Raw genomic sequence first — 22972 nt, forward strand, 5'->3', positions numbered from 1 at the left:
ACATAGAGGAATATGGCAGCAAGTCTCAGTATTATAGATCAGTTCTCTGCTCATTCACTGCCCTTGTCCTTTTTAAAGAGCAACTGCTCAGTACTAGGATGAAGATCGTTTAATCTCCACAACACAGCTTGACACAGTGTGGTTTTCTAATACGAAAGCTGTAGGATGTCAATGCCGTCCATATGTGGCCCAGTGACCAGTAAAGGACTTCTACTGCGAGCATTGTCTTCAGAGTACAGATAAGGCTAATAACCACAAAGTCTTAGAGTTCAGATGGATGGATCATGATGACAAACATCCTTACGGTTCAATATTATACTTTTAACTGAATATTCTTACAAATCCTAACTGTTGAATAAAAAGACAGAATGAAAGTTGAATACTTGTCTTTATTTTGTTTTGATGGTTGTTGAGATGTTTGATTCAATAAAATAATTTGACTGCTGTTCCATCCTGGACAACTGTAAGATAGGATGTCATCATCAGGGTCACCATCTGTCCAGCAGAGTGCTGTTCCACGGCCTCTTTGTGGAAACGCTGATCTGAGGACGGTCGCCTAAACCAGGGACCCAGTCCTAAACACAATAAAATGTTGTCGAGCCCCCAGTTCAGGGTCAGGGCAAGACAACAGCAAAGAGGGACACAGTAGTGACATCTCAGCACTTTTAACAAAGAAAGAAGTAATAATTTTACAAAGGTTTAAGTCCTCACCACATTGTCATTAGTTATAATAACATGAGCATTACAGAGGGTATTGACGGTGCAGAGAATGACTTGTGAGTTCAAGCATGCTTTAATGCATGTTATTAATAATAATGTATGGGGTCGTTACTGCATGAACAATGCTGTAAAGATTTTAAAGACTTAAAAAGTCTGACATAGAAAAGGTGTAACAGTAGGGGTGGTTTAAAGTTTATAATCTGAAATACACGAAGTAGAGAATTGGTTCAACATTCTTCATTATTTTAATGTTGTTTTTATTATGATGCTGTTGTTTAAAAATATAATTATGTGTGGGATGGACTAAGACCCCAAAGTTTCCCTACATCCCTACTAATGATGTCAAAAAATAAGACTGCTACCAAATTCTAAATTAATTGTTTTCAAGGGCGCATTTTTAAGTATTATTGACTAATGACCTTTCAGTACTCAACTGAACAAATCTAAATTTTGTGCACCTTAGGTAATAATTTCATATTTTATCTCAAAGTTAATAATAACCAACCAGTAGCTAGACAAACCAGTAGTATTAAAGCCAGTACATCTGTCTGCACATTTGTCTTTTTAAAAACTGTCTTCTATCAAAGTCCACATGTGCAAAATATAGCATAGCCCGTGAGGTCCTACTGAACAGATCAGTGAGTGGACCTACTCAGGTTTTACCAATCAACATTTATTTCATTGGAGATTTGGTTGTGGGTGGATTATGTTGCACCCCATGGTCAGATTCGAAATAACACTGAAATCAGAGGAGGGACAAAAAAGCCTTTAATCCAGAAATTAATATGCTTTTAATTATATGCTATTGATGGTGAGGACCAAGCTAGAGCTCACAGCAATCAATCTTTCTTGTCTTCGGAAGGCAAGACAAAGACTCATCCTTTCTTCCATGAAAACAGAGAAAACCCTTGAGTCGGTTTGGAAATCATCCTAATAGAAGCAAAGTTTTGATGACTTTGACAACCTCAGCAGAGAAAAGAAAACAAGACAGCACTCCATCATGGGAAACTCAATCTCATTTCTTTCACACTTTCATTCAGGATGACTAAGCTACTTCTCACCACTGTGAAACACATCACAGCTGACGTTTCAAAATGAGAAGTCAAATGTCATTATTAACACAAATAGCTCACAGCTCACTGAAATAACCACATTTAGGCTGACAGCAATAACACATGTTCAGAGTTATTCAGGGCCATGTCCCATAATGTAACATGCAATGTTTGCTCTTAAAGATATATGTTGCCATTAATCCTTAAACACATCATAACCTCCCCTACAAGCTGGTGAAGTCAAACAGCCATCTGGAAAATCTCTAAAAGCTGCATTGTGGGAAAAAAATGGTAACACCCTCAAACAATCACCAGCACGATGCCCCCAAAAACGATCAGAAAGACAGATTCCCTTCAGTCCTTATGCATGTTTTACTTGCTACCACGCTGTGACAATGTGACCTTTGTTGCTGGAGGTCCCTTTTGCACACCTATAGAGAAGAAGATAGGGGAGCTACTGATATTTTTCTGGAGAGGCTTATTTGACAGTTTCTTAACCCTGGTCCTCAGGGCCTACTATCCTGCATGTTGTAGGTGTTTTCCTTCTGCAACACAACTGACTTAAATTAATAGGTGACTAACAACATGCCATCAAGTGCTTCAGAAGCCTGAGGAGATAATTCAGTAACTTGAATCTGGTGCGTTGAAGTAGAAAAACATGTAAGACCTTGAGGACTGTGGGAGATGTGGACCAGGGTTGAGGAACACTTTTTTTATATCTATATGAATCTCTTTTTTTGATTAATTCTCATTCCTAGTGTTATCCTTGTCCCCTGGTACTTAATTCTGGAAATCATTACAATATCCTATAGAGAAATGGGACCATTTTTAAGAAGCTGATACATCACAAGTTTGTTTCCTGCTTTGTAAACATACATGATTTCATATGGCCATATGTGCTATGTAAGCACTTATCAGTCCTGCAGTAGACACCAGCATACATTATTATTTATGCTTCTTAAGGAAAAACAGATATATAAAACAAAGTACTCGTACTCGTCGTCTTCCGCTTTATCTGGGACCGGGTCGTGGGGGCAGCAGACTTAGCAGAGACGCCCAGACGCCCCTCTCCCCAAACACCTCCTCCAGCTCCTCAGGGGGGAGCCCAAGGCGTTCCCAGGCCAGCTGAGAGACATAGTCCCTCCAGCGTGTCCTGGGCCGTGTCCTGGGCCTCCTCCCGGTGGGACGTGCCTGGAACACCTCCCGAGGAAGGCGTCCAGGAGGCATCCGGTATAGATGCCCAAGCCACCTCAACTGGCTCCTCTCAATGTGGAGGAGCAGCGGCTCTACTCCGAGCCCCTCCCGGATGGCCGAGCTCCTCACCCTATCTCTAAGGGAGTGCCCGGCCACTCTACGGAGGAAGCTCATTTCCGCTGCTTCCGGGATCTCATTCTTTCGGTCATGACCCAAAGTTCATGGCCATAGGTGAGGGTAGGAACGTAGACCAACCGGTAAATCGAGAGCTTCGCTTTTCGGCTCAGCTCTCTCTTCACCACAACGGACCAGCACAGCGCCCCCATTACTGTGGCAGCCGCACCGATCCGTCCGTCTCGCTCCATTCTTCCCTAACTCGTGAACAAGACCCCGAGATACTTAAACTCCTCCACTTGAGCCCTCCAACCTGAAGAGGACAAGCCACCCTTTTCTGGTCGAGAACCATGGCCTCGGACTTGGAGGAGCTGATTCTCATCCCAGCCGCTTCACACTCGGCTGCGAACCGCCCCAGTGCTGTAGGTCTTGGCTAGAGGGGGCCAGCAGGACCACGTCATCTGCAAAAAGAAGAGACGAAATCCTCTGGTCCCCAAACCAGACCCCCTCCAGCCCTTGGTTGCACCTAGAAATCCTCTCCATAAAAGTTATGAACAGGACCGGTGACAAAGGGCAGCCCTGCCGGAGTCCAACATGCACCGGGAACAGGTCCGACTTAGTGCCGGCAATGCGAACCAAACTCCTGCTCCGCTTGTACAGAGATCGGATGGCCCCTAGTAAAGGGCCCCCGATTCCATACTCCTGGAGCAACCCCCACAGGGCATCACGAGGGACACAGTCGAATGCTTTCTCCAGGTCCACAAAACACATGTGGACCGGTTGGGCAAACTCCCATGAACCCTCGAGTACCCTGTAGAGGGTATAGAGGTGGTCCAGTGTTCTACGGCTGGGACGAAAACCACACTGCTCCTCCTGAAGCCGGGGTTTGACTTTCGGCCGGACTCTCCTGTCCAATACCGTGGCGTAGGCCTTACCAGGGAGGCTGAGGAGTGTGATCCCCCTGTATTTGGAACACACCCTCCGGTCACCCTTCTTATGTAGGGGGACCACTACCCCAGTCTGCCAATCCAAAGGCACTGTCCCCGTCTGCCACGCAATGTTGAAGAGACGTGTCAACCATGACAGCCCCACAACATCCAAAGACTTGAGGTACTCAGGGCGGATCTCATCCAACGCCGAAGCCCTGCCACTGCGGAGCTTTTTAACCACCTCAAACCATCACTGATCCACGCCCATGCTTCACTCTGGGCATGCAACAGTCTGGCTGGTACGCTTCTTTGGGGCTTCTCCACACCGTAGCTCTTTTGGATATGGGGAAAACAGTAAAGGTGGACTCATCAGAGAACAATACATGTTTCACATTGTCCACAGCCCAAGATTTGCGTTCCTTGCACCATTGAAACCGACGTTTGGCATTGGCATGAGTGACCAAAGGTTTGGCTATAGCAGCCCGGCCGTGTATATTGACCCTGTGGAGCTCCCGACGGACAGTTCTGGTGGAAACAGGAGAGATGAGGTGAAATTCTGCTGTGATTTGGGCAGCTGTGGTTTTATGTTTTTTGGATACAGTCCGGGTTAGCACCCGAACATCCCTTTCAGGCAGCTTCCTCTTGCGTCCACAGTTAATCCTGTTGGATGTGGTTCGTCCTTCTTGGTGGTATGCTGACATTACCCAGGATATCGTGGCTCTTGATACATCACAAAGACTTGCTGTCTTGGTCACAGATGTGCCAGCAAGACGTGCACCAACAATTTGTCCTCTTTTGAACTCTGGTATGTCACCCATAATGTTGTGTGCATTTCAATATTTTGAGCAAAACTGTGCTCTTACCCTGCTAATCGAACCTTCACACTCTGCTCTTACTGGTGCAATGTGCAATCAATGAAGACTGGCTACCAGGCTCGTCCAATTTAGCCATGAAACCTCCCACACTAAAATGACAGGTGTTTCAGTTTCGTTGTCCAACCCCTGTAGTTTGGAAATAGTCACAAAGCCATTTCTCAGGCGTTGAGAGCCGTTATCCACAATGGAGAAAAAAACACTAAACTGTGGTGAACCCTCACCAGGAATGGCCTGGCCTACGAAAATTACTCTAAGAGTGGCCCGGAAACTCATTGAAGAGCTTACAACAGAACCAGGAACAACATCTAAAGTTCTGCAGGCCTCACTTGTCTCAGTCCAGGTCAGTGCTCAAGATTAAACAATAAGAAAGAGAATGAACAAAAATGGTCTCCATGAGGAGTTCCAAGATAAAAACAACTGCTGGTTAAAAAGAAAATGTAAAGAAAACATGTCTTGCCACAATTGATAAAACGATACATTCTCCTCTCTAGCAGAAAATTCTGTAGTATAGTGGTTATCCAGTTTGAAAATAATACAAAGCAAAGCAGCAAGTCCTCCTTGAATAACTTAAAAAAAGATATTGGAGTCGACTAGTTAAAGTCTGGACTTAAATCAGATTAGGATGCTCTGTGGTTGTTAATGCTTAAAAATGTGGCTAAAATACAAATCTGCAGTGGGGCAAACTTCGTCCGTTTGGTTTGGATTGCTTTTATATTGAATAAATAAAGCAACAATAAATAAAACAAACTTTTAAAAACATTTGAATGTCTCTAATGTAAAAATTATTTAATAATTTGAAAAATTTAACTGTCAAAAACGCAAAAATGAGCACCTCGAAAGAAGGGTTAAGACTTTTTGCCCCGTCCATTGACCCAGGTTTTCATTGTGTCTAAAGTAAAAAGTATTATTATTTTCTCAGCTTCAGAGTGTTTCAGTTATCCAGATTTGGGCTGTCAATCATATCTATGCTCCCAGGACGTCCCCCTCTTAAATGATAGTGCAGACAAGCATCCAGAATCACTGAACTATGATAAAAAATCAAGAGTTCTCTTCTATAAACCACATTTAAATAATTGTTAAAAGCAATAGGGAGCCCTGTGTCATAGAGTTCACTCCATGTTTGGTTTGGCTGTGAGCGACGTGGCTCTGTTTCATTCGGTTCCTGAAATCCTTTCTTAAATGTTTTTTTAAGACTGTGTATCAATTAAAATCCTGCACAGACGGAGAACAACTCAGCTCCCAAATTATTTTTATCTATTTTTAAAAACTGCAGAGATTCACATGCATCTCAATGAGCAGCTCAGAAAGAAAGAACGAGAAACTCTTTTTAAATAAATACCATTTTTTATTCTGTTATTGGCTTTTTACAGGTACAAGCATACAGCATGTTATAGTTTTATCAAAAGTGGAAAATACTGATGTTACATATGTAACAAATGTAAAAAATAAGTAATCGATCTTACTTTCCCCGAAAGTAAGAACATAACATTTCAGCGTATGAAAATTTGCATAAAAACAATGCTAAAGTAATTTAAGTTAATAAACAGTACAAAAATGTAGAAACCATACATGTCAACATAATGAACAAGGACACCACCAACATGACAAATGACTGTGATTTCTGATAAAATAATAAAAACTGTACATAAATTCATTGAGTTTTAGTTCATGTTTACAGGATCAACATTTTTTTATTTTCATGAGTGCCAGAGAGAAAATTGGCTGGTCAAAGAGTGTTAATGCAATTTCTTTCAACAAACACTATTTCCCCGAAAAGACTTTGTCTCCTCAGGCCAATGAAACAGAATCCTCAAATGTCTGTAAGGCAGCAGACGTGATTACCTTTCAATTTTGTAGCGTTTAGCCAGTCTTAGGGGAGGAACCAGAGTAAGGCAAAGACGGACGGAAAGAGATCAGATCATTGGTGGAGTCCACGACACATTGAAAGTTCTGGTTTTCACACAGAAGTGCAGGGTTAGGTGCTTTTAGTTCAAACACACATGCTTCACCTAATAATGCAGCCCTGAAGACATATTGCTTCAGTCAATTTAGCATTCACCTTCTGTGAGCTTAATATATAGCCACTTTCTTATCTCTTGATTTTTGTCGAGAGGGGAGATATTATTGGTAATAAAGAACAAAAATGTTTGATCAAGATAATGTATGCTCCTAAACTGGATTCAGATGAGGGTTTTCCATCCAGTATGGATGGATACACTGTAATGAGGTCTCAGAGGTATGGATGCACAGTTTGTACAGTTTAAACCTGGAAAAGACTGGTAAACCATTCCAAGATGGCAACAATGAAATCCTTTATCGGTTTTCTGCCTTACTGCATTAAAAGTCGTCATTTTCTGCTGAGTATCAATAAAAACATGAAGTTCAATGTACTCACAAAATATACAGTCTTCTTTTTTAAGAATGACAATATTCTACAACACTGTAATAAATAGTCTCATACATATTGCTCAGCTTCTCCTTCGTTGAGAATGGTTACTGAGCCATCCCCACTGTTCATTTCAATGTCTTTCGCTGCAGCATTCTCAGGAAGCGAGGCTAAGTCCTTAAACACATCAACATAATGCCCAAAGCCAGGCCCCCAGTTCAAAAGATTGTCCCAGTTGAAGCCCCCAGCTTGCTGGCCCAATTTGTGGGGCAGGGTGTAGTGGTGCTCAGTGGAAGGTGTCTGGGTGATACCGGGTCCTCCTTCTGCCCGCCGGCTAGAGTACCGCCTCTGCTTGAGCCTCCCACCGTAGTCCTCGTCGTCAGCATCCGACTCGTTGACTTGCGAGAGCTTGGGAACTCTGGAGCTGTAGGAGACAGGCTTTTCCCTGTCGTACTCCATCTCTGAACAGGTGAAGGAGTCATGTGAGTCACTTTCAGATGAGGACTCGGGTGCAGGAATACCGTCAGCTGGGTTGCGGACCCTTGACAGTGGCCTGCGGCAGTCCTCCTCTGAGCTGGAGCGGCCGTGGTCGGCACTGCAGATGCTGGGGTTGCGTGGACGTGGCGTGTTGAGCCGCTCCACTTCTTCGATGGACAGCCCCACTGGAGGCCCTGTCTCTAGTGGGATCTGTTCGATAGGCTGCTTCAGCCGGCTGCCCGGCCTGGAGGTGTGGCCATGGCCAGCCATTGTCTGTGGGCTCTTGCTACGCCTCCCCAGCCGGGTGGCGTAGTTAAACATGGGTGGGGGTTGGCACATGTCATTGTGCAAGTCCAGTGGGCTGCCTTCACGGCGAGCCAAGTTGAGGTCTCTGGTGGGAGTGTTGCGGTAGAAGGAAGACGGTTTGGTAAACGGGGCTGGGGAATGTCTGGAGAGTGGGTTGGGGGTAGGACAGGCAGAGTGGGAGTGGCTTAGTGGAGTGGACCTCAGGGCCTGCGTGTATTGAGGCTGGTAAGTGTAGCTGGTTGCTCCGAGTGGTAACGGAGACTGTCTGGCAAAGCCTAGCGGGCTGTGTCTCTGGATGGAAAACTTAGGAGTGTGGCTGCGGAACTGTTTGTAGTGTTGAATAATGTCTGCATCTGATGGCGCGATACTGCTGGCATTGTCGATATCATAATGTTCAATATCTGCCTCTGGTCCATTACAGGGAGCACAGGGAGCACTGGGAACAGTCTCATTGTTGTGGGGAATGTCTGTTTCATCATATATCAAGTATGGGTTCTCCCTCTCGATAATGTCTGGCTTGGGGTTTCCTTCTGGTTGTTTTCGTACTGTCATGTCATCTCCATATGGCGGGATGTTGTCTGGATCATCGAAGGCAACGTTCTCACTACCCTTCTTCTTTTTCTTCTTCTTTTTCTTCTCATTAGGTTTTTTCTCCTTGGGTTCCTTTGGCACTTTGGTCTTGTTGCGGTCTTTGCAGTGGTTGCACAGGATCAGGCTGAGCACTACCAAGGCAAGAATGGTGGCACAGCTGCCGACAATAGCTGGCACAGCCCAGATAGGAAGAACAATGTCTTCTACAGTGGGACTGGGGCTGCAGACAAAGCCACCATTGTCGGCTGTGGTGCAGACAGTACCCTGAGGGCACTGGACACCCAGACAGGCCACCAGGGTTTCACAAGTCTTCCCAGTGTAGAATTCGGAGCAGATACAGGTGAACCCTGAGTGGGGGTCTGGCATGCAGCTGCCGTGGTTCTGGCAGGGATTAGAGGCGCAGTCACCGGGTGGGACACACTGATATGTGTACCACTGGTTGACACACATCAGGCCGTCCAAACAAGGGCTGCTCTGACACAGGTTGGGCCCTCTGCAGCCGATCTTTACAGATGAACTGGTCTTGGCTAAAGTCATGAGGCTGTGCTCTCCAGTAAATGGCAGGTTTTCCCCATTGTACTTCACATACGCTAGGCAGCCGTCAAAACCTGCAGAAAAATGGAAGAAGAAACTAGATCAGTTAACAGGAACAGCCAGCAGCAGGTAACCAGCACATAACAGAGGCCTAAAGGAGGATAATTTGGCCTGGATCATGTCCTCATAAACAGCAGGAACTGGGAGCTGTAATCAGAGGTGGAGGAATTTTGTTTAGATGGGTAATAAGTTCAAGCTTAGGACAAAAACAATCCAACTGGTAATTTCTCATGGAAAGTTCCTTCTTTAACAAAAAAATATATTTTAGAAATGGGCTGCATCCATCACTGGCCAACTTGAAGGAAGACATATAAAATATTTTCTAACAGAAAATCCATCGTCGGGGCCATTATGGCTTCAAGACATGCATCTGGGTTGGATGAATGTCTCTGTGTCTAATTCAGCCTGTTGCCTAAGAGCGCTGCCTCACAGATGTAAACAGGTTTTTATTGAATTTATCCCAGTGCAGATTAAATCCATTTGTGTCTTTTCATTAGCTCGGGAGCAGCGAGCGCAGAACAGAACCCAAATGTTCAGTCACACACTGAGGTAAAGGCTGGTTAACAGGCAGACTGCCACAGGTCTGCGTGCTGAGAGCGTGTTTGTTTTGAAACGGTCCCTTTGTAAAAGACCTCAACAAATCATTCAAATGGCTAATTTTTTACCATATTAGTACATAGTGTAAGCCTTGTTTTTCCCTCCCCTTGAAATCCTAAAATTTACTGTGTTGCATTACCTCCTCCTGGAAACCCTCTGCTTCACCTTTTCCGAGCTTATACTCAAGGACATCTGATCTGGGATTTAAGAAAAGCTAAGCTGGGAGGAAGTTTAAAACTAAAAGTAAACATTTTCCAAAATAAAGTGAAATCGAACTAATATTGGATCTGTTGTGTATAATTGGTTGAAATTTCCCTTTGTTAATATTTTGTTGGATAGCACCTTAGTTTTAGCAGTTAGAGAGCTGTTTCAGGTGCATGGGCTCCTGCAGTAGTGTTTACAGCAACTGTCAGTGTTTGTCTCATCTTTTTATACCCTTGCAGTACATGGGAATATAGTTTAGTTTAGCATTGATATACACCTGCAGTTTCCTGGGTATTAAAAAGACATCCGAATTTCATCTAGATGGTAGCCATCTTTGTGTACAAATATAACTACCAAAGGAATGGAGCCGTTTTTACAAGTTCTCCTGTATGGTTGCTCATTGCTCATTATCTATAATCCTGTAGTGATTAGGTTTAAAGCATGTGCTGAAAAATACAATTATGATTAAATGATCATAATTGACAATGTGGCATTAACCCACATTGTCGAAGACATGGCGGCGATGACGGCATGTCGAGGAGCATATTGTGCTGGTATTTCCTATTCTCGCTTGAAACCTGAAGTCTATGAAACTACCTGTGGTAAAGTGATAGTGCAAGATGAGTTTCTACATTTTATTTCTGATAAGATAAGAACACTGCTGCAGGATGAAATTGTTTTGTTGGCTTCAAATAACTTCTCATCTGAATGGATTGAAGAGTCCAAGCAACTCCTGTGCCCAACAAAGCAGCGTAATATCAAACATAAGGGCGCACAGAAAGACACAAATAACATCAAGGACTGTTTGAAACTGTTAAGCACGGTGAGAATATTCCCCGATTTGTCTCACACTTTTTGGACGAGCTTCCATCTGTTGGCTTTGGCAATATGGATGCCTCGGCCTTGCTCTGTAGAATGGAGCGCCTGAACCAGGAAGTTTCCATGCTAAGAGGAGCAGTGGAGGCTCAAGCTACTGTGAGTGAAAATCTCGGACGGGCGACTGTTGATCTGGAGCGCCGGCTGATGGAGATTGTAACACCCCCTGGATTTAGTTGGGTCAATGAACCCGCACAAGGAGCCAAGCAGATGGAAACGCAATCGGATGAGCTATCTCTAAAGGATGTTAAACAACCGAGAGAGGCCTCAAACCAACAACCTCTGTCTCCGGTTTGGAGTACTGTCCTAAAGAAAGGGAAACCTTACATCTGGACCTGTAGCACCACAGATGAACAACGCTCATGCAGACGCTGTGAATAAATGAGTGGGATTAAGATTGTGTCATATAATGCGCGAGGCTTGCGTGTTGGATACAGTCAAGCAGACAGAGCACACCGCTTTGTGGTGGACAAATTGTTCGAGACTTGTGATGTATTGTGTGTGCAGGAGACTTAGCTAAACAGGACCTTGAGAGGCTGAATTGCCTGCACAATGATTTTTATGGTACTGGTGAATCCACTGCCGACCTAAGCACCAGGATAATCCGGGGAAGGATAGCCGGTGGTGTTGCAATATTATGGCACAAAAAATATGACCAGTCGGTTAATGTGATTAGATTGGATGTGGACTAGGCCATAGGGGTTAGGTTCACCTGCATAGATAAAACATTCATTGTTCTGAATGTATACACACGTTCTGAGTGCTCTCAAAATGAAGATAAATTTATAAACAGATTGTCTTTTATTGTCTTTTATACACCCTCACTACTGCAGAAGAAGCCATAATGCATCTTCGTACTTTCCTTCTAACAAGATATCTAAATTTTTCTATTTGAGGCAGAGGTTCAATCCCGATGCTCTTGTTTTGAATTTCAGAGTGTTGGTAATATTGCCACGGTATGGGGAACATCAGCATTTCTGTTGAACATTTTGCTGGTCGAGAGGAAGTAGGGGTGGTCAGATGAAGAACAACCTGATGTGAACTCTTATTTATGAAGTTCGCTACCTTTGGTGCGACAGATCAAAGTTAAGAAAATCACCACAAAACATGACTTGTGGCCAACAGTGACTACAACTGAACTTACACAAAACTTTATAAATTATCAGGGAAAAACTCAGAAAAGAACGTTCTCACCTGCTCCTGTTTTTTGCTGAGCAGGTCCAGGTGGGATCCCACCCAGAGAGAAGGTCAGAACACCTAGAGCCCCGAAGTCTTGGGTGGTGTGTTGGATTTGTCTTGGGAGCCCACCGTCCACCTGGAGGACAGTGGACGAACTGTTCTTAAACATCCGGAGGACGTGCCACTGGCCGTCGGACAATACAGAGTCTCCCAAAGACCTCTCCACCTTCCCACCAACACCGGCATCAGAGATGTAGTTGATGTTGCCATTCCTCAACTGAGTAAGAGATCAGAAACAAAGTTTGGTTATGTGTTATTCTGATTAAAATGTTTCCCCTAATAGGAACAAAAAATCTTCTGGATCTTCAGTGATTATATTTCTACTTTCATCGTGAAAACCCAGGGTCAGAGTCAGCCAAAGGGATTGTACCAGGTCCTCTAAGCTTGATAATCTCTACAGTTTTCTTTAAAATAAATAGTTTTAATCGATAATTTAGTTTTTAATTTCACATATTTAATGGAGAATTAAATATTTTAAGAAACCAATTTAACAAGAAAATGATTATCTTTTTTTCCTTAACCAGAATGTCCTATATTTTTCATAGTCTTCGCCGAAAGGGTTCGCAGACTGTAAAGTTTGAGAGAGGCGCTCCTTTGATTTCCACACAATTACTGCCTGTGTTTTTTATTGTTTTTCTAAACGTTATCAGTAAATCTGTATGTCAGTTTTATTATAGATAAACAGTGAAAAACTGGTATGTTTTTGCATTTATTTGCTTGAGGCTAAATGTGAGCACTATTAAAATTACAGTCATCTCTAGAGATAATTAACAGGCATTTTTAGTTTTATTTACTTGTTTTTAATTAACAACTTTGATGTTAGACAGCATTTAGGACTTATTTGTATTAGGCTCAGTTGGTATGCAACTTTGGACTGTTTGTGTAAATCAAATTGTTTCTGTCCTTGCCAGGAAAGTCATGTGGCTGGTAAGGTTTGTTTTGTCATCAGGGTTATACGAAAATTACTAAGAATATTATGAAACTTGCATTGTTGCAACAACGTAAGTAGGGGAGAGCAGGATTACCAATAGCATCTTTGGTCATGATGACCTGCAATAATTAATTGTTAAGTTTAGAGGCGAGCTGTGATGTTGTGGAACTGTTTCTCTTCTGAAGGCCACGGGAACCTTAGAGAATCATAATTGGTGGTTTAAATAAATATCTGGCTGAGAATCAGAGAGGACCCAACGACTTTACAGATGATGAACAACCAGGACTGGGCAAGGAATATATTAAATTAAATTAAATTAAATTCAATTCAGTTTATTTATTATGCGCCAATTCACAACACATGTTGTCTCAAGACACTTCACAAAAGTCAGGTACATACATTCTAATTAATCCTAACCATTGAACAGTGCAGTCAGATTCAGTTATTTATTCAAATTGGATAAAAGGTTTTTTCTATCTAAGGAAACACAGCAGATTGCATCGAGTCAGAGATTTGTAGCATTCACTCCTCCTGGATGAGCATGTAGAGACAGTGGACAGTCACTGCGTTGACTTTGCAGCAATCCCTCATACTGAGCATGCATGTAGCGACAGTGGAGAGGAAAAACTCCCTTTTAACAGGAATAAACCTCCAGCAGAACCAGGCTCAGTGTGAGCGGGCATCTGCCACGACGGACTGGGGGTTTGACACAACAGAGCAGGGACACACAAAGAATACAGAAGCACTGATCCAGGAGTACTTTCTGTGGGAAGGAAAAGTAAATATTAATGGATGTAGCTCCTTTAGTCATTTTATTTAGAAAGAAAGAACAGATAAACTCTGAGCCAGTTTTCAAGGTTAGAGTCTGAAAGAGAGCACGTAGAGTTAGTCACAGTAAAAACTCAGTCAGTAGCTATATCTAGGAGAGAGAAAGGGTTAAACACTGAAAGACAGGGCCAAGTGGATCATCTGTACAAGGTGAGCATTAAGTTGTTGCCAGCAGAAGCTTGGACAATGCCCCTCTCCAGAAAGGTGTCACAGGTAGACACAGAGTCAGGCCCGGTGTACCTTCTAGGAAGAGAAAAGAGAAAGAAAACATAAAGTTAAAAACTGAAATAACAGCAAATAATGCAAAATTGGAGAGTAGTGTGAGAATGTAGCGAAGAGGGTCAAAGTGGTCATTATGTCCTCCAGCAGCCTAAGCCTATAGCAACATAACTACAGAGAAAGTTTCAGTTTCAGTTTATTTATGTATATAGCGCTTATTTACAACAATGTCGTCTCAAGGCACCCCACAAAGGGTCCAGAATGGAGCGGGGCCGCCGGGGAGGCCAGACTAAACCACCGATAGCCAGAGCCCGGCCACCCCAGAACGGGCCACTTGTAGAGGCACTAAATAAAATAATAAACTGATAAAGTTTGTCCATCTAGAGCCCACTGATGGCCATTGTTATACTAAAAACCACAAGGATCGGGATACCTTTCTCTGTCAGACTGATTATAACCATTGGAAAAGAGAAGGGGTCATACAGGTAGCAGAAATGGAGGGTGTGTTTGCACCTCAACCACAACTGAGCCGGTTTAGGCTAAACCTGACTTAGGCTGACCTTACTTTATCACCGGAGGTCAATTTAATGCCATCCTGTTTAAGTGATTGACTAAGCAGTTTCTTTTTTAAAGACTCCGGTCCAAAGACAACAACTTCTGTCTTGTCTGAATTTAGAAGCAAAAAATTTAAAGTCATCCAAGTTTTTATGTGTTCAAGACATGCTTGTAGTCTATCTAACTGATTGGGCTCATCAGGATTTATGGATAAGTAAAGCTGAGTATCATTAGCGTAACAGTGAAAATGTATCCTATGCTGCCTGATAATTTGACCTATTGGAAGCATATATATAGTAAAGAGAATTGGCCCAAGTACTGAACCCTGTGGTACTCCACAATTAACCCTGGAGTTTAAAAATGATTTATCATTTACATGAACAAACTGGAATCTGTCAGACAAATAAGATTTAAACCAGCCTAGCGCAGTTCCCCTGATCCCTATAGCATATTCCAGCCTTTCTAAGAGAATATTATGATTGACTGTATCAAATGCAGCACTGAGATCTAACAGAACCAGTACAGACACAAGTCCATTATCTGAGGCCATAAGAATATCATTAGTGACTTTCAGCAGAGCTGTTTCAGTGCTATGATGAGCTCTGAAGCCTGACTGAAACTCTTCAAACAGGTAATTGCTGTGTAAATGCTCACACATTTGATCAGCAACTATTTTCTCAAGAAGTTTAGATAAGAATGGAAGATTGGATATAGGTCTGTAATTTTTCAAGTCATCTCGATCAAGCAAATGTTTCTTAAGTAAAGGTTTAATTACAGCTACATTAAAAGCCTGTTGTACATATCAATTTACTAAAGACAGATTAATCATATCTAAAATGGGGCTGGTAATCAGAGGGAACATTTCCTTAAATAATTTGGTTGGGATTGGGTCTAACATACAAGTTGAAGGTTTAGATGAAGCTAATATTTCTGATAACTCAGGAAGCTCCACAGGATCAAAACAGTCCAAACACAAATCAGGTTCTGCAGTTATTTCCAATGTTGTCTCACTTGCTGAGGATGAAGTAATTATCTTCGGGAGTATGTCAAAGATTTTATTTTTAATAGAATCAATTTTATTTAAGAAGAATCTCATAAAGTCATGGCTGCTAAGAGCTAAGGGAATGGATGGCTCAACAGAGCTATGACTCTGTGTAAGTTTAGCAACTGTACTAAAGAGAAACCTAGGATTATTCTTGTTCTCTTCTATTAATGATGAGAAATAAGCTGTTCCAGCTTGGCGAAGTGTCTTTTTATACAACAGTAAGCTATTTTTCCAGATTAAGTAGGAATCCTCTAGGTGTGTAGAGCGCCATTTTCTCTCCAATTTTCTAACATTGTGCTTTAAAGTACGCAGATCTAAATTAAACCAAGAAGCCTGCCTCCTATGAATGATTACCTTCTTTTTCAAGGGGGCTACATTGTCTAATGCACCACACAATGATGAAGTAACACTGAACAAGAGGATCAATTTGTGAAGGGGCAGAAACTGAATTATTGCACTCCATTGTGCTTTTCTGTGATAATGAGGAAATTAAATGTGGAACAGATTCTTTAAAGGTTATTACAGCATTTTCTGATAATGATCTACTATAATGAAATTTTCTTTCAGGTGTGGAGTAAATTAAACTAAAAGTTCTTAAGAAATGGTCAGACAGGACAGGGTTATGAAAAAATATTGTTATGTCTTTACAATCAATGCCATATGTCAGCACAAGGTCCAGAGAATGAAGACAAAGGTGGGTAAGTTTGTTAATGTTTTGTGCAAAGCCAATTGAGTCTAAGATAGCATTAAACGCTATATTTAGGCTATCACTTTCGGTGTCAACATGAATGTTAAATCCCCCACTATAATAACTTTATCTGTATTTAACACTAAATCAGATAAAAGGTCTGAAAACTGATCTAAAAATTGAGAGTAAGGGCCTGGTGGACGGTACAAAACAACAAACAGAAGTGGTTTTAGTGCCTTGCAATTTGGATGAGGAAAACTAAGGATTAAATATTCAAAAGAGTTGTAGCTATTGATTGGTCTGGGACTAATCAATAAATCGGACTGAAAGATGGTTGTTACTCCTCCTCGTCGAGTATTTTGAGGAATGTGAAAATTTAAATAATTAGTAGGAGTTGACTCATTTGTAGTAACATAATCCTCTTGCTGCAGCCAGGTTTCTGTGAGGCAAAATAAATCAATCTGATTGTCACAAATCAGGTCACTAACTAGCAAAATCTTTGAAGAGAGAGATCTTATGTTCAGTAAGCCACATTTAATTGTTTTATTTTTCTTTTTAGTCTGAGTTGTGTTTATTTCTATGAGATTTTCCTGATTTCCTCCTTTTAGATTATTTTTTGATCTATTCAATTTTGGCCGTGGGCGAGACACTGTCTTAATAGGGTAATGGGTGGGTAGCAGTACAGAAGCTGCAGAGAGGAGTGTTAAACTACAACCCTGCTTCCTGGTCTGAACCCTGGGTGGTCAGAGTTTTGGAGAGCTAATAAATGCGGCCAGATTGCTAGAAAGAAGAGCTGCTCCATCCAAAGTGGGATGGATACCGTCTCTCCGGATCAGACCAGGTTTTCCCCAAAATGTTCGCCAATTATCAATCTAGCCCACATCGTTTTCTGGACACCACCTAGACAGCCAGTGGTTGAATGACAGCATGCGGCTAAACATGTCGTCAATGGTCAGATCAGGGAGGGGACTAGAGAAAATTACGGAGTCCGACATTGTTCCTCTTTCTGTATGGTCTAAGCTGGTGAAATTTTATAGGAAAAGACAACGTGTGGCCCTATAAATGTTCTCAAATTAAAGGATGGACTTTTGACATTTGTTTAGTAAAATATTATGCCATGACAATAAAATATACAGTTATTTTAAGGCTTTGTGCTCTTGATACTATAAAATAAATCAGCTAAATAACAGTGATATCACTATGTGAAAAACAACATTAAACATATCTAGGATGACACATGACAAGATACTCAACAAAACACTGACTCCCCAAATCCTTCCAAAGTTTGGCCTGTGAGGAGCAGCTACATAAAAAAAGGCAAAAAACTGCAGCTTTTCGGATTAATGCAAGGCGTTGTCATGCCAACATTAATCAAGACTGATGGGAGGAAGTGTTTTCTGAGTCTGCACCAAATGACACCAAACTGCTCTCAGCCTTGGATGCTGAGGTCAGAGATCAAAACAGAAATGCAGCTTGATGCTCATAAATCTTTCCCTTGCCGGGACATGCTGCACTCAATCATGTTCTCACTACTTGCTTGCTTTTTGCCTATGCTGTTCACCCAGAGGACGATCAAAAGCCTGCAAACAAATGGATTCACGGGGAGTGCAATGCTTCATCCTCTGACTTGAGGAAAAAAAGCTCAAAATGTGTCTTTAGATGAAATTAATAAGCCTCCCTTTGGCATCAGCTATGAGTTTGTGGCTTTCTCTGTGAATGGTAATCTCGTGTTCTCCTCACTTCGATGGAAAAGTAATCTTGTTCTCCTCCCTTTACAAAGAACCCAAAAGTCAGCCATGATAAGTAGCTTCCGGAAGAATTGATTTAAAATGGGAAATATGGAAAAAGTGCTCCAAGCCAAAGAATACAGAGCGCTGTAAAGCTGGAAAACCAATCATGAGACTTATCTATTAAACATCTTGTTTTTTCATTTCACTGTTTATATAGTTCTCTTAACATATATATCTACACAGTATGCATTCCCACACCACGCTTTTTGTTTTATAGTTTTTTTAATACTCTAGAAAGCTGAGATGGTGATTTGATGAGCACCAGAAGCCACTCAGAGCCGGAAGACCAAATCATAGCAGAGAAAGCCTTATGTTGCAGTGGGAAGGGGTCGATGGGGCTGAGAAGTCTGAAAGGAAAATTGAAGGCGATGAATGAACGATCGGGCCTCTTTGGGCAGCTGCCCAGGATCAGTCAGAAAGGGAGGGAAGAAAAGAGGAGAGGGGCTAAAAGGGAGATGTTTGAGAGAGACCAGTGAACTTTTCCTACAGTCAGTCTGTGCTGATGCCTGTTGATTTATGGATACATATTCAGGTTAGAAACAATCAGCTTCTTAACATATCTTGACACAGTGACAAAAAAATGTTCCTGCTTATTCCAGGTTGTTATATCCTTTTAGAAATGTATTCTAATCAAGGCACACATTGTCAAAGGAGCGATTTAACTCAACAAAACCTACAAAAAACACTACAACAGCCTTTCTGCAGAACCTTGATGATAAATAATGATGAATAACAATCTATTTTAAATACAACACCAGAAAATTGTTCTTTCTTTATAACCTCTGTAATCTTAATGATTTTTTCTGGAGAGCAAAACAACATATAAGAGCTAACCAATCAGATTAGAGTTTCTTGACATTTTTGATTTCACATTAAAAACATAAAATGGGCCAACATCCCAGGTCAAAAGAGGTGTTGGTGGAAACATGCCTCAACAGTTGACACAGAGTTGTTCTCTGTGACAAACACAGCTGCAACATTTAGCAGGTCTCTGCAGAAAAAATCTGACACTACAGTAATGTAAAGAAAACTTTCCATCACGTCCAATACTTAAGAAACAAAACAGGTACACCTCAAGATTAAATACCTTGTAAAGCAAACTTTAGACCCAATCAGTTGAAGTAGTTGTTTTCTTTTTATGTCTTTATAACACTGCTTCAGAACTATACCCTATCTGGACTTTGAGTGGGTTACTGCAACACCACGATTCTTGTCCTTTTCAGCCCTTTAGCGGCAGATTTGTGGGTGTGGTTGGGACTTTTGTCCTGATGATGACCCAGTTAGAGCGAAACTTTATCTGTCGAAAAAGATGGCTTCAATTTGGATTCTAGAATACTTTGGTCTACAGAGGAGTTCATGGTTGACTCCTTTAATGCAAGGTGCCCTGGTCCTGTGGCTGCAAAGCAAGCCCAAATGGTCACCCCCTCCACCACCATCCTGGGCAGTTGAAATGAGGTGTTTATGCTTATGCGCTGTTTTTCTTTAAACTTGGCAAATCATCTCTACTTTGACTCCATCTGTCTATTGAACATTATTCCGGATTTCTTGATTTAATTGAGATGCAACTTTGCAAATCTAAGTTGTTCTGCCATATTCTTTTTAGAGAGAAAATACTTTCTCTTGTCAAACCTTCCAAACATGCGATACTTGTTCAGTTTTTGTCTGCTACTCTAATATCTAACATGCTAACTGAGGCATGTAGAGTCTAACAGGGAGCAACCTGATCATCACACTGATGAAGATCAGTTGATCAAATGCATTTGATTTGCACAACCTACCTGCTCCTTTTTTACAAATACTACCGAGGCAGAGTACTTAACTATCCACACACAGCTGGTCAATTATTGCTTTGGGTTAGGAAAAAATGGACAGTGTGAAGTTTGTTGTGTGTTTTAGATTACTTTAATACCTGGCAAAGATCAGTTTTTTTTTATTATTTACCTTGGAAGTAAAAACCTTTAAAAGTGGGTGTGCTTCATTTTAACCGTGACACGGTCTCACTTTCTTTGTCATACTGTCTGATCCGAGTGATGAGTAAATTAGGAGTGGGTCAGAAATTTCATTTTGTACTTATGAAGCCCAGTATTTTTTCCCTCGATGCCATATTTTTCCAGATTTAGTGAATGAAGTCAGAATGTTTGTGCTCCTAACAGAAAAACGATGCACCCAACATCAACATTCTGTTTTTACAGTGTTCTGTGTGGCCACTGAGCACATTTTATGTAAAAGGTATTTCCAGAAGGTGTAACCCAGGGGCGTTTGCTGTTAACCCACAGAAAAATAACCAAAGGATGTCAGACCCAGTTATCAATGGTGTTATGCTCCTCGTTATGGTCTTCGGCTGTTGCATTGTCTTCACTGGCTGAATTGATGAGGATTAAATGTGAGCTTTAGAACCTGCATTACTTGACTTTACCTTTCAGTACTTTCCCAGCTCAATAAAAACAGTGTTTTTCTACAGTCTGCTCACTCTCCATTTTATGCTGCATCCCACAAGCCTGGGCGTAACAAAAATGACTGCTCACCCAGGATTTAGAACTTTTAGCTCACGCAGGCAGAAACGTCTATATGTACGAGCCAGAACGGGGATTTTACTAGTAAAAATGTGCTTTTAACTCTGCATTGCATTGCAAGGTTATTGAGTGTGAATAAATTTTTTTGATGAGGTGAGGGGATGAACAGACTAGTGAATCACGCAAACATTTATCTGGAGTTATGCTCTTACATTTCCATCCTTCAGTGCCTCAACTGGGTGAAACCCTGAACTTCAGTCGCACAAGAGGTCATTTAGTCACTTCCCTTTTGAAAAGTAGACCAGCTCTTCACTTTCTTCCTCACCTTGACAGTTGTGTAGTTGCTGCTTTCCTGAATGTGCAGTAGCGTGCCGGTCTTGCTCCGTGTCCTGAACTTGACCTCCAGACTGCTCGGACTGATGGTGTCAGATGCCACGCCCTGAAGCAATTGCCTGAGCAGGACATCACGTTTGGGGCCCTGCTTCAGGACGTAGTCAAGCCGTCCGGTGCCATCCAGAGACAGGGCAGTGTCTGCTGTCATGTCTGCACAAAAGACAAGGAAAGTACCCTGAGTCCCTCTTGATGTTACAGATGTTTCTAATGCCAAGTGAAAATTTCCTCTTTGCTCTCATCAGGCTGTGGGTTTCAAATTATTTTCCCAATTCCACTTCCACAGCCACATATTTGTCCCCATGCTCTCACCAGTGGTTACAAATACCTTCCAGTACACAAGAGAATCCCCAGAACAGCCGATGTGTCTTTGAGTTACACATTAAATCCTTACTTATGCTCTCTCACGGACCGAGGCTTATTGAAAGAACCGTACCAAAATGCCTGAAATGTGAATGTAATCCCCAAAACCTAATGTAATACAAATGTGTGTTTACTAACCATGCATTTTAACCATGCATTTAAGTGCATGATATGATTTAAGTTCCAAAGCACTTTAATAGCTGTGCTTCAGCCAAATCTGAGTGTAATAAAATGAACGTAAGTCCTGTAGCTGTCATACGGTCATCATGTGCAGCTGAAAATCTGTGAAATCAAAACTCAAGAAAGCATGTATGAAAACATCAAGGATAAAAATGAAAAGCATAATCAGTTGTCATCCAAAATGTCTTCTTTTGACCCGATGACATTTTGCTTTCTGTGATTTAAATAGCAGTAAAACATTGTGGTTCACTGTTCACTGTAATATGTCAGGAAGATATTAATCGATAAAATCGTGAGAAGATGTAAACTTGATTTTTCAAGAATGAGCATCGTTACAACAGATTCTTTAGAAATGGTAATAAAGTAAAATGTTGTGTATGTGTACCAATTACAAGGAATTTGTGCATCCATTATTATGACAAAAGTCCAATAAACAAAAAAAAAAAAAACTGAAAACAGTTGGAGATTATGTTTTCAGCTTGCTGCATTGTTACCTTTTAAGACATCCTACCTGTCCAATGTTTAGCAATGCTCGTAAATGTAATTGAGTATTTTTTAACATGTTTCATCAAAATTTAAGCAACTACAGCTCAGAATTTGACTTTTAGAATGTAACCCTTAAACTATTTGAATCAAAACAAAGCAGAGATGCACTGAGAAATCGGCAGGTGACCAGAACCCAGAAAATATACATTGCGAGACTTCATGCTAGCAGATATAAAAATTCTGCAATATTGCTCGTCAAAGCGAAATCTATCTTGCAAAGCACAATTTAAATGCTGTTTTAGTTTAAAGGATGTTATTGTTGGTCTGGCCGACAACATTTTGTTACATAAGCACTGAAGAAGAATTTTGGGACCCCAGTAAAAAAATAAACAGGGAACGAGTTACACAAAAATAATGTTTAAATTACCGAAAGAATAACTGGCAAACTGTTATTCGCTAACAATGCTAAAGTCACCATCTGTTGTGCAGCTTCCTATCAGTGCTAAACCAATGGGCTGGACTGCAGGATTGAACTCTAAATTCTAAATCAACTGGAAGCAGGTTGTAAAGTGGTTTCTAGGGGGTGCAGCATACAAGGTTTGGGAATTTCATGTTTTACACAAAAAAAAAAAAAATTCATGAGGCCAAAAGAGGAATCTGTGAGTTGCTTCTCATTCTACGATGACCCAAGGAGGAACATTTCTGGTTCTGATTACTGGAATAATCTTTCTCCTAATCTGTCATTGCAGAGTCTCGATCTCCTTTATAGCATTTTTTTTCCCCACATGACTACAACTGGATTAGAAAAATATGGTTCTGTTTTTTCACGT

At 41.5% G+C, this 22972-nt stretch overlaps 1 protein-coding gene across 1 annotated transcript in view; it reads right to left on the reverse strand.

The window, feature by feature from the left end:
• Positions 1–6208: 6208 nt before the first annotated feature.
• LOC124860326 (protocadherin Fat 4) overlaps positions 6209–22972 on the reverse strand; it is a 142668-nt gene continuing 125904 nt past the window's right edge. The window contains exons 15-17 of the mRNA XM_047353546.1: positions 21049–21266; positions 12110–12371; positions 6209–9252 (exon numbers count right to left, since the gene is read on the reverse strand). Coding sequence (XP_047209502.1) covers positions 7340–9252; positions 12110–12371; positions 21049–21266 — 2393 coding nt within the window. The 3' untranslated portion in view covers positions 6209–7339. The remainder of the gene's footprint in view (positions 9253–12109; positions 12372–21048; positions 21267–22972) is intronic.

Source organism: Girardinichthys multiradiatus, chromosome 23, assembly GCF_021462225.1.
Source record: "Girardinichthys multiradiatus isolate DD_20200921_A chromosome 23, DD_fGirMul_XY1, whole genome shotgun sequence".
Classification (NCBI taxonomy): domain Eukaryota; kingdom Metazoa; phylum Chordata; class Actinopteri; order Cyprinodontiformes; family Goodeidae; genus Girardinichthys; species Girardinichthys multiradiatus.